Source organism: Rhinolophus sinicus, chromosome 1 (assembly GCF_057876585.1).
Source record: "Rhinolophus sinicus isolate RSI-liver-muscle chromosome 1, RSI-T2T, whole genome shotgun sequence".
In the NCBI taxonomy this organism is placed as follows: Eukaryota; Metazoa; Chordata; class Mammalia; order Chiroptera; family Rhinolophidae; genus Rhinolophus; species Rhinolophus sinicus.
Window position 1 is genome coordinate 131084729 of NC_142501.1, and position 16702 is coordinate 131101430.

General features: G+C 33.5%; 1 protein-coding gene across 1 annotated transcript in view; it reads left to right on the forward strand.

The window, feature by feature from the left end:
* The window catches only part of CCDC7 (coiled-coil domain containing 7), a 152353-nt gene that overhangs the window by 36070 nt on the left and 99581 nt on the right, over positions 1–16702 (forward strand). The window contains exons 10-11 of the mRNA XM_088794113.1: positions 5638–5668; positions 6078–6167. Of these exons, the coding sequence (XP_088650239.1) occupies positions 5638–5668; positions 6078–6167 (121 nt within the window). The remainder of the gene's footprint in view (positions 1–5637; positions 5669–6077; positions 6168–16702) is intronic.

A 16702-nucleotide genomic window follows, 5' to 3' on the forward strand; every position in this document is an offset into this window, starting at 1 on the left:
TTGGGGGGAACTTATAGACCTATTCATCAGGATCTGGTCATGCTGTTGATCTAGCTGTTGTTCTGTGGGTAGTGGAAAATGGAAAAGTAAGCATAGACCCAGAAGACCTTGAAAAGTTGTTTTTTTTTCAATTATGGGACAAATTGGAATTCCAAATACAGATTGGATTATAGGATGGTTTATGAAGGCATACAACTTCTTTGATGAACATGCTGAGAGCCCGTGTCCAGTGTTGGGGATGAAATTGTCAACGTTGATGAGAACATTACCCATCACCAGAATCATGTGTGGTCCTGATAGGAAAGCAGGCCTATTAAGAAACCCATCATGTTTTATTCTAAGAAGGCCCAGGGTCAAAAGTAGGGTTAATAGGCTGTCTTGCCTTTCCAATTCTTTTTAGCTCAGGTACATGTATCACAGGTAGTTATGTTATATCAAAGATGGTGTCACATTAACTTCAATATAGCAAATTCAAAGTCTTGAATGAATTTCAGTGGCCAACTAGAGTACTGTCAAGACAAAGACATCCATTTGGCCAAAAAATAATGACAGAGTCTTCACACCATTGAAAAAACTAAATTTAATGTTGATTATAGACCTCAATGTAAGAAAACAAAATCATAAATATAGGGAAATGCATTTGACTCTATCAAAATTTGAAACATCTTGTTCAAAAAATGAATCAAAGTTAAAAGATAAACCATGGGCTGAGAGATAATAGTGCACATACAAGAGAAAGGAGTGATAATAAGAATATATAATTCCATAAAAAGGCAAATAACCCTCAAAAACTAAGCAAAATATTTATGTACATGTAATTTAAAGAAGAGACAAAAATGGGCAATAAACATTTTAGGAGGCGCTCAATCTGACTTGTGATCAGGGGAGTGCAAAGCAAAATAGCAAAAATACATTTTTTGTCCTATCAGTTTAACAAAAAGTAACAGTTTTCTAATATCAAGTTTGACAGAGATGTAGTATAATGAATATTTTAAAATGCCAATACATTGGGAATTACCTACTTTCGAGGATAATTTAGCATGGTTTATTTAACAATAACAACAATGATGTATAACTTATTATACAGCATGCCTCTTTTAATCTAACCCAGATGAAGGAATATGGTCAATGAGGCATATATGAAAAAAATTTATCACATCATTGTGATAACAGCAAAAAACTAGAAAGAATTTCAATTTTTGTTAGTAGGAGTATGGCTCAATTATGTATAGTAATAAGGAATATCAACAATATAGTAATATCAACAACTGTATGACAACAAATTAGATACCTTACATGATATGGACAAATTCCTAGAAAGACACAAACTAAACTGGCTCAAAATGAACTGGAAAGTGTGAATGGAACTATAACAAAAAAGATTTAGTTAGTAATTAAAATATTTCCCACCAAGAAATGCTCAGGCCAGATAGTTTTCCTGGTGAATTCTATCAGATATTTAAAAAGGAATTAATACTGTCCCTTCACAAACTCTTTCAAAAAGTAGGAGTTAATACTTCTCAACTCATTCTATGATACTGGTATTACTCTGATACCAAAATCAGACAATAGTTTAAAAAAATAAGAAACCTCAGACCCATATGTTATGAATATGAACCCCAAATCCCCAGCAAAATACTAGCAAATTGAGTCTAGCAACACATAAAAAGGGTTATAAACCACAAGGAAGTGCAGATTGTCCTAGTAATGCAAGGTTGGTTCAAAATGCAAATATCAATTAATGTACCATGTTTCCCTGAAAATAAGACCTAGCTAGACAATCAGCTCTAATGCATCTTTTGGAGCAAAAATTAATATAAGACCTGGTGTTCTGTTCTGTTCTGTTCTGTTCTGTTCTGTTCTGTTCTGTTCTGTTCTGTTCTGTTCTGTTCTGTTCTGTTCTGTTATATAGACCCGGTCTTGTAGTAAAATAAGACCAGATCTTACATTAATTTTTGCTGCAAAAGATGCATTAGAGCTGATTGTCTGGCGAGGACTTATTTTCGGGGAAACACAGTATTACATGATACTAATTGAAGGAGAAAAATATCACGTGATTGATTTACTAGAGAAAGTAAAAGCATTTGATAAAATCCAATACCCTTTCTTTTTTAACTTTTATTTATTTATATTTAATTTTTTAAAATTAAAATTTATTGGGGTGACAATGGTCAATAAAACTACATAGGTTTCAAGTGTGCAATTCTATAATATATCATGTATATACTGCATTATGTGTTCACCACCCAGAGTCAGTTCTCCGTCTATCACCATATATGTACCCTCTTCTACCATCCCCTTTCCCCCCTTATCCTCTGGTAGCCACTAAACTGTTGTCTGTGTCTGAGTTTTTTGTTTCTTTATTTGTTTGTCTTGTTCAATATCCTTTCATGATAAAAATGTTCCACAAACCAGGAATAGAAGGGAACTTCTTTTATCTGATAAAGGCTATCTATGAAAACTCATAGCTACCATCATACATACTTAATGGTGAAAGACTTAATACAGTCTAAGATAGGAACAAAATAGGACATTCTTACCACGTCTACTCATCATTGTAGTAGAGGTTATAGCTAGGGCAATTACAGAAGAAAAGGAAATGAAAAGTGTTCAGACTGTAAAGGAAGAAGTAAAACTACCTCGTTTGCAGATCTCATGATCTTGTATATAGAAAACCCTAAGGGATCCATTAAAAAGTATTAGAAGAAATAAATTAATCTATCAAGATTGTAATATACAAAATTCATAAATAAAAATCAATTGTATTTCTATACACTAGGTGCCTAGGGTTGAACTGTGTCCCCCATAAAGGTATGCTGAAGCTCTAACCCCTTGTACCTCAAAATGAACTTATTTGGAAATAGGGTCATTGTAGATAGAATTAGTTAAGATGAAGTCATACTGGAGTGCAACGGCCTCTTAATCCAATAGGACTGGTATCCTTATAATAATTGAAGAAGATAGATACACACAGAGGGAAGATAGTCATGGAGGAAGAGATTGGTAGTTATACTGCAACTACCCAAAGGATTCCATGGACTATTAGAAGCTGGAAGAGGTAAGGAAACATCCTCCCTTAGAGATTTCAGAGGGAGCATGGTCCTATCAACACCTTAATTTTAGTTACAGTCTCTAGAACTGTGAAAAATATAAAGTCTTATTATTTAAGTCACCCAGATTGTGATACTTTGTTACAGCAGCCCTAAGAAACTCATACACTAACAATGAACATTCCAAAAATGAAATAAAACAATTTCATTTACAATAGTACCAAAGAAAATGAGAATGAATTTAACAAAAGAAATACAAGACATGTGCATTGAAAACTACAAAACATCATTGAAAGTGCTTAAATAAGACCTAAATAAACGGATAGACATCCCATCTTCATGGACTGTTAGACTTAATCTTAAAATGAAAACACTCCCCAAATTGATCTACAGATTCAATTGCAATCTTTATCAAAATACCAACTTTCTTGCATGAATTGACAAGCTGATTCTAAAATTCATGTGGAAATACAAGGAACCCAAAATAGCCAAATAAATCTTAAGAAGAAGAACAAAGTTGGAGGACTCACAGATAACTGATTTTAAAACTTAATAAATATAAAGTGATAGTAATCAAGACAGTATGGTACTACCATAAAGATAGACCTATATAGGTCAATGGAATAGAATTGAGTGTCCAGAAAGAAACCCTTACATTTATGGCCAACTGATTTTCAAAAGGGATGCTAAGATAATTCAGTGGGGAAAAGAATAATCTATTTTAATAACTGGTACTTGGACAATTGGATATTCATATGCAAAAGAATGAAGTTGGATCCAATTTCCCTGCCAGGCATTAAAATGATCTCAAAATTATCTAAGACCAAAATTTAAGAGCTAAAACTATAAACATCGTAGAGGAAACAGGAGTAAATCTTTGTGACCTTGAGTTAAGTAATGATTTCTTAAATACGACACCAAAAGCACACCAACAAAAGAAAAAAAACCATAAATTGAACTTCATAATGATATTATCAAGAACATGAAAAGTCAACTCATAGAATGTGAAAACCATTCACAAAGCATGTATGTGATAAGGGACTTGCATCCAGCATATATGAAGAATAACCCCTCAATAATAAGAAGATAAATAATCCCATTTAAAAATGGGTATATTCTTTGAATAGACATTTTCCCAAACAAAATATACAGATAAAATAAGCACATGAAAAGATGCTCAACATCATTATTTACTAGGGAATCGCAAATCAAAACTATAATGATATACCACTTCACAACCACTGGGATGACTATAATAAAAAAGATGAACTATAACAGTTGTTGGCAAAGATGTACAGAAATTGGGACTCTAATACATTGCTGGTAGAAATTTAAGTGGGACATCTGTTATGGGAAATGGTTTGTTAGTTCCTCAAAATGTTAAATATAGAGTTAACATATGACCCAGAAATTCTGTTTATACCCGAGAAAAATGAAAACATATGTTCACATAAGAACTTGTACATGGGTGTTCATAATAACATTATTCACAATAGCCAAATAGCAGAAACACCCCATATGTCCTTAAATTGATGAATGGGTAAATAAAATGTATATATCCATAAATAGAATATTGTTTGTCAATAGAAAGGAAAATATTACTGATAAATGCTACAACATGGATGAACCTGAAAACATTATGCTATGTATAAGAAACCAGTCTCAAAATGCTGCATATTGTATAATTCTATTTGTACGAAATATCTAGAATTGGCAAATCTATAGAGACAGAAGGTAGATTTGTGACTGCCAGAGCTGGGGCAGTGCTGAGAGGAATGGGGAGTGACTACTAATGGGCATGGAGGTTTTTTTTGAAGTAATTAAGTTATTCTAAAATTAGATCATGGTAATAATTTGATGAACATATTAAAAGCCATTAAATTCCACATTTTAAATGAGTGACTTGTATGGTATGTTAATTATATCTTAATAAAGCTTTAAAAATTCTGATTATAATAACTCATTTGTCAAAGAAAGTTATAGTTTATCTGTATTATGGAACAATTGTCATCAAACTGCAGTCTGTGGGTCAATTCTAGCCTGCAGCTTATTTTTATAAATAAAGTTTTATTGAAACATTCATTTACGTGTTATCTATAGCTGCTTTTGCAGAATTGGGTGGTAGTGACAGAGATCATCTGGCCTGCAAAGTCTCAAATATTCACTATCTGGCTCTTTATAGACAAAATTTACCAAATCCTTCTATGGAATAGGAAGCGGTATTTAAGAGGAGTGAGATAGATCAGTGTCTACTAGTATAAATAGCTCTCAGAAATTGTGATACGTGAAAAAAATAAGTTGAGAACAATATATACAGTGAAAAATAAAACAGACATCCAACCAACTAACAAAAATTGTAGAATCTAATAGGTACATGCAGTCTTGTATAAATGCATGGAACAAGTTCTGGAAAGATGCACAGCAATCTCATATTATCTCTGGGGAGAGCATTGCATTTTTGAAATGGTAGTCAAAGTATACTCTAACCTTATTTGTATTATTTAAAATTTTTTTTTTACAAAAAATGTATAAGTATGTTACGTAAATAAAAATATAAATGACAAATTATAGATTTTTTCTTTTTCAGAACTAGGAATGATCAAGTTTTGTTAGAGACTGTAAGTATAGCACTCTCAGTTTGAAATTCCACTTTGCCTTTGTTAATAGATTCTAGAAATTGTCAGAATACCCAATCTACTAGGTTTATTCAAGAAATTTCTATGCTTAGGTGAGCTGGAAAGCTTTGTTTATTCTTTTGATTTTACTAGATATAATCACTCAGAAATACTTCACTTCTGAAATAGTAAACTGTAACATCCCATAGTATTCCAAACTTCTATTCATTATCATAGTCCCTTTGCCTCTTCCCCTCAATAATAGCTTCACTATACAGATTAGTACCAGCAGTTCATTACTTTCATGAGCTAATAAAGACTTTCTTACTTTAATAATTAAGTCCCCAAATAAGTTCTCTATATTGAGATGTTTGCTTTTTAGTAATACTAAAATTGTAATATATGTTTTTAGAAATACAAACAGATGGAAAGTGATTTCCAAATGTTATCAGAGGAGAAATTGATGCTGGAAAATGAACTACAAAAGTTGAAGAATACAGAGGTTAGTTAAATTTTAGTGTATGAAAATGGTATACATTACCCAAAAAGCCTTATTATATTAGGATATGAATCAAATATGTGTTTAAATGTTTTGTAATATATTTTCAATATTAGTAATTGGTAACAGCTATGTCTTAAAAATGTAAAATAATCCTGTATTTAAATTGCCATAGTAGCTATGAAAACCGAAAGGATGCTATGAAAAACAGACATAAAATTTAAGCATTCTGAAAGACATTTCTAAGACAAATACTGAACTTTATTAAAATATCAATAAATTAGGGTTTTCAAATATCCTTTAAATGTATTTTATTGTATTCTTTGCAATTATATAATGTGTGTTTAAGTTCACTATACCAAGTGGAGTGAATAGAAAAATTTCTTTCTTTTTCACCATTTTCATATAGCTTATAAATAAAGTCAAATGAATTAGAAGCAAATTTATATTAACTATGTAAAACCGTAAGATGTATGTTTTAACATAAAATCAATATAAAATGAGGGAAAATACTCTCAAATCCATTAATGTTGGGCACCTGATATTTCTTTCTTACTAGAGAAGGAAGCAGTAGAAATACCAGGAGATTTGCTACTTAATCAACTTGAGAAGCACTGATCCTACACACTTGTCAAATATAAGACCAGGGCTGTCACACATTCAATTAGGAATAGTTCCATTTAGGAATAGAAAATAAAAAAAATAAAATAAAATAAAATAGAAAATTGTCATAGTAAATAATTCAGTAGTCTGGCCAAGTGTAAGAATTTTGCAATGCTTAATCACGCACTATTAAATTCACATTCAAAAAACTTTGGAGCTTGTTAGATAACTTGAAGATGCTGCAGTAGTTTCTGGTTTTGCTTTCTTGTATTGTTCCTTAAGGTTTTGTGTGTAGAAACCTACAAAGTGTGGAAGTGTGAAGGAGAAATAGGGAAGGAGCATTACTACATATATAGTAGTAGTAATATTGTATCCACATGAGGATAATGATCAAGAGATCTGAGAGATAGTCTGTTCAGAGAAAGGAACTAGTTGGTGTAATAGGAAGAGAATAATAGCTGATGAATTATGTCAAGCTCAGGATTTCTAATAACAAATACATAAGTTTTCTTCCAAAGTAGGCTTCCTTTCCTAACTAAATTAATTCTTTTAATAATTTTGTTTTTGTAGACAACCGTTTTTAATAATCAAAAGCCACATTTGATTACTATTCTTGTCTGGCAAATGTTAATCAGTAGTTTCCTGTGTTGATTAGGGTTTTATTTACTTATTTTTCTTGTAAGTAGGAGACACTGCCCCTGACTATCTAAAGTAAGAAATTTATTGGATGGGTAACTCAAAGAATTGAAGGAAAATTGAACAACGTGTTTGGTAGGAATAGACTTGACCGTAATTCTTGGCGTCAAAAATAACCGAAGTTCATGAACTGCTACTGCATTTGTCTTTCGAGGGACTTTTTAGAGAGTGAGCGCATGGTTATTTTTTCCCCACCCGTTCATTTACTGGCTCTTGAATTACTCAGCTCATACTGCTTCCATTTCATAATAGTTAATTCTTAGGTGATTGGATCTTATTGGCCTTGCTTGGGTCAAATGTTACCAGGACAAGTGACATAAGAAACATGGCAGAATGAGGGGTCCCCCTTGATCTCTCCCTTTGAAGTTACAAGTTGAACAGCTATAATTCAATGAAGAATTCCTTGTGCAACACACAAACATACCTGAGAGACCCATGAATCGAAACATCTGAAGGTGGGCGAATCAGAGCAAATGGGAGGAGGGAAGGGAGAAGTGCAGCGATGGGTGCACAGACGCAGCCTGGAGCTCACTGAGGTCCCAGGAGAGGGCAGGATTCAGACTGTAGGTGCAACTCTCTTTGGCCCTGAGCAACCCTGCCTGAGTGATCAGCATGTAATAAGGGCGAACCCAGGGGCCAGAGATCTTTGGGCAAAGACTGAATACAGAAGTGTGACAGTTGTGGTCTAACAGCTCTCACTGCCAGGCAGAAAACAAAGCCACAGAGTCGCCTCCCCCTACCCTCCCAGAGCTCACCACCACCACACACTCCCAGTGCTAGCAGCAGGCCCCAGAAGAAACTGTAGCAGTGTTGGGTTAAAAAGCAGAATATCTACAATCCTGAGAACTGGAGAAACTGTTCCTGAGTGGCAGACGCATACTGTGGCTAATTCCAGTGATAAGGGAGGAGATATAGGGGCAAGGCAGCTGTGGTCTGGCAATCGCCATTACTCAGAGGAGTGAAGATAAAAATGTATCAGCCGACCCCACGCCTACCTTTCACAGCTGATCCCAGTGGGGGCACCCGGGGCTGCTAAGGCCCACAGCTCTGCATCTGGCTGCAGGGGCAACAGTGGGATTATAGAGATGCAGAACCTCATCTCCCACCACATCTTCCTATGGTGGTGGTGTCCTGAGACCAAGGTGACCTGATCAGAGAAGAGACGCCCTCCTCCCAGGGAAACCTTCCAATGCGAGAAGCTGGAACAGGGCAAGAGAATATAAAACGCTCCAGTGCCACCTACTGGAAAATAAAAGAAAGACTTCTTAGTATTAGCTTGCTGCAGAATTCATTCCCATTGATGCCTAGGAAGAGAAATAATCCATCAATTGTCATGAATAACCAAGGTAACAAGGCAGCTCAGGAAAAAGAAAAAAGAAAAAAAAATCCAGAAAATAAACTTAAAGACAGGGAAATATGTGACTTAAATGACAGATAATTCAAGACTGCAGTTCTGAAAAAACTCAATGAGATGCAAGAAAACAGAGATAGGTAGCTTAATGAACTCAGAAGAAAAGAGACTGAAATTTTACAAAAGAACCACCAAATAGAAATTTTGGACCTGAAGAACTAAATAAAAGAGATGAAGAATGACATAGCCAGTTTAGGAAATACAGCTGAGCAGATGCCTTAGTGATATCAAAGACAGAAATCTGGAAATGACACAGATGGAAGAAGAGTGAGACTTGAGAGTCAAAAGAAATGAAAGAACTCTACAAGAACTATCTGACTCCATCAGAAAGATCAATATAGGAATAATGGGTATACCAGAAGGAGGAGAGACAGCAAAGGAACAGAGAGCCTATTCAAACAAATAACCGATGAGAACATCCCAAACCAGTGGAAAGACCTGGATTCTCAAATACATGAAGCAAACAGAACACCTGAGTACCTCATCTTAAAGGCACATTGTATTGAAACTGTCAAAAAGGAATGACAAAGAGTTCTCAAGGTAGCTAGGGAAAGAAAGACAGTAACCTGCAAAGGAAAGCCCATTATATTATCATCTGATTTTAAAGCAAAAACTCTACAATCTAGGGGGGAGTGGAACCAAGTACTCAAACTGTTGAGAGAAATTATCAGCCAAGAATAATATATACAGCAAAGTTATCCTTTAGATATGAAGGAATAATAAAGACCTTTCTAGATATACAGAAGCTGAGGGAACTTTCCACCACAAGGCCTGAATTCCAGAAAATACTAAAGGAGGTTATTCTACCTGAAGCAGAAAGATAAAAGCGTACAAAACTATGAGTAAGATTACTAACAGACAGAAACAGGAAATGGCAAAGCCTACACAGAATAGGGCACTGTACACTTAAACATAACATAAAGGGTAAAGGAGATATATAAAAGAGAAGACAATTTGGTACTGCAACCGGGAAATAAACTCACAGCATAAATAGGGATATTTTGTGACAGCAAAAACATAAAAGGAGGGGGGGTAAAGGTCTAAGTTTGCAAAGGGGAGTGAAGATGCATGCTGAAGAAAAAGGTAGTGTATGTGTGAAACTTTCTTTTACATAAACTTAATGGTGTACACTCAAAAAAATCCAGAACTGAGAAACAACGTAAAAAAAGAGGAAACAGGAAAATGTCATGGAATACTACCAAACTAAAATAACAGACAGAAACACAAAGGCAAAGAAACAATGGAGACACCGAGCTACTAGAAAACAAAAGCTAAAACGGCTATGAAAAAGCCTCATATATATAATAAACTTAAATGTAAATGGACTGAACAAATAAAAAGGCTCAGAGTAGCAGATTGGATCAAAAACAAAACCCAACCATATGCTGCCTTCAAGAGATACAACTCACATTATGCTAAGTGGAATAAGTCAGTTGGAGAAAGACAAATACCATATGATCTCACTTACATGTGGAATCTAAAGAACTGAATAAAGGAGCAAAGTAAACAGAAATAGTCTCAGAGCTATAGAGGGAAAACTGATGGTTGCCTAAACAGAGGGGTGTAGAGATGAGGGAGAAGGGGAAGGGATTAGACAGCATAAATTAGTAACTATAATATTGCCATGGGATATGAAAGACAGTTTGGGGAATATAATCAATAATGTAATTTGTAGGGTGTCAGATGGGCACGTCTTATTAGGGAGACCACTTCATGGATGGTGTAGATGCTTGACCACTGCACTGTACACCTGAAGCTGAAGCTGAATAATATTGTATGTCAACTATAATTATAATTATATATATGTATTGAAATATATATATATATATATATATATATATATATTCATGGGATATGGAGTAAAGCATAGGGAATAGAGTCAATGGAATTGTAATAGATATATACAATCTCAGAGGGGCAATAGATTGGGGGTGGGGGGTTATCACTTTGTGAGGGGTGAAATGACTATTGCATTGTTTTGTACACCTGAAACTAATAAAAAAAAAGACACAACTGAGCTTCGAGGACAAATATAGACACCAAGTGAAAGCGTGGAATATGATACTCCAAGCAAATGGCATTCAGAAAAAAGTGGGTGTAGCCATACTTATATCTGACGAAACAGACTTTAGGATAAAAAAGATAACAAGAGACAGAGATGGACATTTCATAATGATAAAGGTGATAATACATCAAGAAGACAACACATCAATATAAATGCTCTCGATCAGGGAGCACCAAAATATATAAAACAACTACTAACAGAACTAAAGGGAGAAACTGACAAAAACTCAACTATATAGGGACCTAAATATGCCATGGACAGCTATGGATAGCTCATCCAAACAGAAAATAAGGAAATATCAGCTTAAAGGACACATTAGACCAAATGGATATAATTGACATTTATAGGCCTTTCATCGTGGAACACTGGGCTATACAGTCTTTTCTAGTGCACATGGAACATTCTCAAGGATAGACCATATGTTGGGACACAAATCTAGCCTCAGCAAATGTAAGAGGATTGAAATCATATCAAGCATGCTCTTTGAACACAATGCTTTGAAATTGGAGATGAACTACAAAAAGAAAGTGGGAAAAATAGGTGGGGATTAAACAACATGCCACTAAAGAATGACTAGGTCAAAGAAGAAATCAAAGGCAATATCAAAATATACATAGAAACAAATGAGAATGAAAATACATCCTATCAAAATTATTGCTGTACAGAAAGCAGTGTTATAGGGGTTTTTGTATCATTACAGGCCTATAAGAAACAAGAAAAATACCCCCCCACATAACCTAACATAATATCTTAAAGAACTAGAAAAAGAAGAACAAATGAAGCCCTCAAACAGAATAAGGAAGGAAATAATACAAATTAGAGCAGAATTAAATGAAATAGAGAACAAAAAAGACAATTGAAAAAGTTAATGTAACAAAGAGCTGGTTCTTTGAAAATATTTATAAAATTGACAAACCTCTGGTCAGACTCACAAGGAAAAAAGAGAAAAGACACAAATAGACAAAATAAGAAATGAAGAAATTACGATGGATACCACAGATTGTAAAAGAATTCTACGAAGGACTAAATGCCCGCAAATTTAATAACCTAGAAGAAATAACCTAGAAGTTCAACAACCTAGAAGTTCTTAGAAATATATAACCTTCCTAAACTGAATCAAGAACTGGAAAATCTAAATAGACCAATTAACAGTAAGGAATTGAAACAATCATCCAAAACCTCCCCCAAAACAAAAGTCCAGGACCAGGTGGCTTCACTAGTGAATTGTACCAAACATTCAAAGATGATTTGATACCTGTCCTCCTTAAACTTTTCCAAAAAATTGAAGAAAAGGCAATACTTTCTACATCATTTTAAGAGGCCAACATTACCCTGATACCAAAACTTGGTAAGGATAACATACAAAAAGAAAACTACAGACCAATATCTCTGATGAATACATATGTAAAAATCCTAAACAAAATATTAGCAAATCTAATACAACAATATATTAAAAAGATTATACATCACTATCAAGTGGGGTTCATTCCAGAGGTACAAGGATGGTTCAACATACAGAAATTGATCAATGTGATATACCACTTAAACAAAACAGAAGATAAAAATCACATGATCGTATCAATAGATGCAGAAAAAAGCATTTGACAAGTATAATATCCATTTATGATTAAAAGACTTAATAAATAAAATGGGTATAGAAGGAAAGTACCTCAACATAATAGCCATATATATGAGAAACCCTCAGCTAATATACTTAATGGTGAAAGCTAAAAGCTTTTCGTCTAAGATCAAGAACAAGACTGGGATGCCTCCTGTAAACACTGTTATTCAACACAGTACTGGAAGTCCTAGCCAGAGCAATTGGACAGGAGGAAGAAATAAAAATCATCCAAATTTGGAATAAAGAAGTTAAATGGTCACTTTTTGCAGAAGACATGATTCTTTATTTAGAAAACCCTAAAGTCCAAAAAAAAGTATTCGAAACAATAAATAAATATACCATGTTCCCCCCCAAATAAGACCTAGCCAGACCCTCAGCTCTAATGCGTCATTTGGAACAAAAAGTAATGTAAGACCTGGTCTTATTTTACTATAATATAAGACTGGGTCTTTAATATAATATAATATAATATAATATAATATAATATAATATAATACTGGTCTTATATTAATTTTTGCTCTAAAAGATGCATTAGAGCTGATTGTCCGGCTAGGTCTTATTTTAAGGGAAATATAGTAGTAAAGTTGCAGGATACAAAATCAATATACAAAAATCCTTTGTGTTCCTATATACTAACAATAAAATGTCAGAAAAAGGTAATTTTACTAACAATTGTCACCCCAATAAATTTAAAAAATAAGTAAAAAAAAAAAATTTCAGAAAAAGAAATGAAATAATCAATTCCTTTTGCAAATTGCAACACAAAGGATGACATACCTAGGAATAATCTTAACAAACAATGTGAAGGACCTCGACCTATGTGCATTGAAAACTATAAGACATTAAAAGAAATTGAAGAAGACACAAAGAAATGGAAAGATATCCTGTGTTCATGGATTGGAAGAATTAACTTAGTTAAAGTGGCCATATTACCCAAAGCAATATACAGATTTAATACAAGCCCCATAAAAATTGCAATGGCATTTAAAAAAAAGTAGAACAAAAAAATCATTAGATCTGTATGGAATCACAAAACACCCTAAATAGCTAAAGCAATCCTGAGAAAAAAGAACAAGGTTGAAGGTATCACACTCCCTGATTTCAATTTATACTACCAAAGGACAATAATTAAAACATCATGGTATTGGCAGAAAAACAGACACAGAGACCAATGGAATAGAGTTGAAAACCCAGAAATAAACATATATATATATTTAAAATTATATATTTAAAAATAATATATATTTAAAATAATATATATTATTAAACATATATATATAAAAATTATCTGCATATATATATATATATATATATATATATATATATATATATATGCAGATAATTTTTTGACAACCGAGTCAAAAACATACAGTGGAGAAAAGAGAGCCTCTTTAATAAATGGTGCTGGGAAATTTGGAAAGCCACATGCAAAATAATAAAATTAGAGTGCTATCTGTCACCATATTCCACAATTAACTGAAAATGGATCAAGCACTAAATTCCATAGAAGAAAGCATAGGTACTTAACTTATGGACCTCGGGTTCAGAGAGGATTTTATGAATTTGACCTCAAAGTAAGGGACATACGAGCAAAAATAAATGAACGGGACTATATCAAACTAAAAACCTTCTGCACAGCAAAAGAAGCCATCAACAAAATGAACAGGTAACCAACTGAATGGGAGAAGATTTTTGCAAACAACACCTTGGATAAGCGGCTAATATCCAAAATATATAAGAAACTCATACAACTCAACATCAGAAAAACAAACAATCCAATTAAAAAATGGGCAAAGGACCTGAACAGACACTTCTCCCAAGAAGACAGCCAACAGATATATGAAAAAATGCTCAGCTTCACTAGTTATTAGGGAAATACAAATCAAAACCACAGTAAGATACCACATTACACCTCTTAGATTGGCTATCGTCAACAAGACAAATAGTAACAAGTTTTGGAGAGGTTGTGGGGAAAAAGGAACCCTTATACACTGTTGGTGGGAGTGTAAACTGGTACACCCACTATGGAAAACAATATGGAGTTTCCTTAAAAAATTAAGAATAAAATTAGCTATGACCAAGTAATCCCTCTTCTGGGTATCTACCCCAAAAACCTGAAAACATTTATCCATAAAGATATATGTACCCCTATATTCAATGCAGCATTATTCACTGAGGCAAGACATGGAAACAACCTAGTATACTTCAATAGATGATTGGATAAAGAAGATGTACTACATATATAAAATGGAATAGTACTCAAGCATAAGAAAAGGTGAAATCCTGCCATTTGTGACAACATGGATGGATCATGAGATTATTACGCTAAGTGGATAAGTCAGACAGAAAAAGTCGAGAACGATATGATTTCATGTGTGGGATATAAAACTGAAAGTAACAAATGTACAATATAAACAAAAATTCATAGACACAGACAACAGTGTAGTGATTACCAGAGGGGAAGGGAGAGGGGAAGGGTAAAAAGGGTGAAATATATGGTGATGGAAGGAGAACTGACTCTGGGTGATGAACATACACTGTAATATATAGCTGATGTATTGTAGAAATATACACTTGAGATCTATATAATTTTACTAACCAATGTCACCTCAATAAATTTAATTAAAATTTAAAAATATATGTAAAAAGTAAAATGGCATTAACTACAAAAAGAATGTCACCAGGACAATTTAAAATGAGGGAGGTTCAAAACCCTCCTACAATGTGGTGCCGTTCCTTAACAGAAGGGAAAAAGGACACTGGCCACAAATACATGGTGTCCAATGTATTTGGTAATGTTTTCCACATTACTGTCTTTTCTATTTACTTATTCCTGGTATCACCAAACTTTTACTCTAAAGGGCTAGATAAGTATTTTTAGGTTTTGCAGGCCATACCGTCTTTGTTGCAACTACTCAGATCTGCTTCTGTATATGAAAATAGCCATAGACAATACATAAATGAATGAGCAGGGTTGTGTTGCCTTAAAAATTTATTTACAAAAACAGGCAGCAGGGCAGATTTGACCTATGGTTTGTTGATTCCTTATTTACTCCATTTTGCTATCACCTGGCTTTCTATTCTAGCTTCCTAAATAGGATCCCCTCATTGTATATATTTTGGTATGGTATTGTTGGAAAATACTGCTTCAAGATTTGTTTCTGCTCTTTGTATTCTTTTCCATTGGCCTTGTCTATTCCTACACCAATACCTGAGATCCTTAATGATTAAAGATTTAGAATAAACCCTGATATTTTTGTAAGGAAAGTCAAGCCACCTTATTATTTATAAGAATTTATTTATTTTTGGCCTTTGCACTTCCATAGAAATTTTAGAGTTAAGCTGTCAAGTTCTGCAATTGCACTGAATCTGTACATCAAATTGGAGAGACTTACAGCTAGGATATCAAGACACATCTTTTTTTTTTTTTAATATATTAAATTTATTGAGGTGACAATTGTTAGTAAAATTACATAGATTTCAGGTGTACAATTCTGTATTACATCATCTATAAATCCCATTGTGTGTTCATCACCCAGAGTCAGTTCTCCTTCCATCACCATATATTCGATCCCCCTTACCCTCATCTCCCACCCCCCACCCCCCACCCCCCTTACCCTCTGGCAACCACCAAACCATTATCTGTAAGACACATCTTTTTGTTTATTATTAAATATCTCCATTTTAGGTTTTCTTTAACTTAATGATAAATGTTTATGATTTTATTCTTAAAACTTTATTAATTTTTGTTAATCTTAGGTATTTCATATTTTTATGCTATTTTAATTGCAATATTTTATAGATATTTTAACTATTACTAGAGAGGTATAATAAATTTTTATGTATTGAATTTGCATGTAGAAATCTACCTATACTGTCATAGTAATTAGATTTTTATTTCTTACTTGCATAACTAAAGTATCTACTCATGAATAATAGCCTAAATTTTCTTGCTTTTCATCTTGTAATACTTTCTGTTTCTTTTTCATACATTGCTGCACTGGCAAAGACCTCTAGAATGATACTGAATAGACTTGATGAGAGTGAGCATATTTTATTTGTTCCAGATTAAGGGATTTTTCTTTATAGTATATTTGCTAAATATTTGTTTTCATCCTCCATAATATACTTACAGCCTCTGC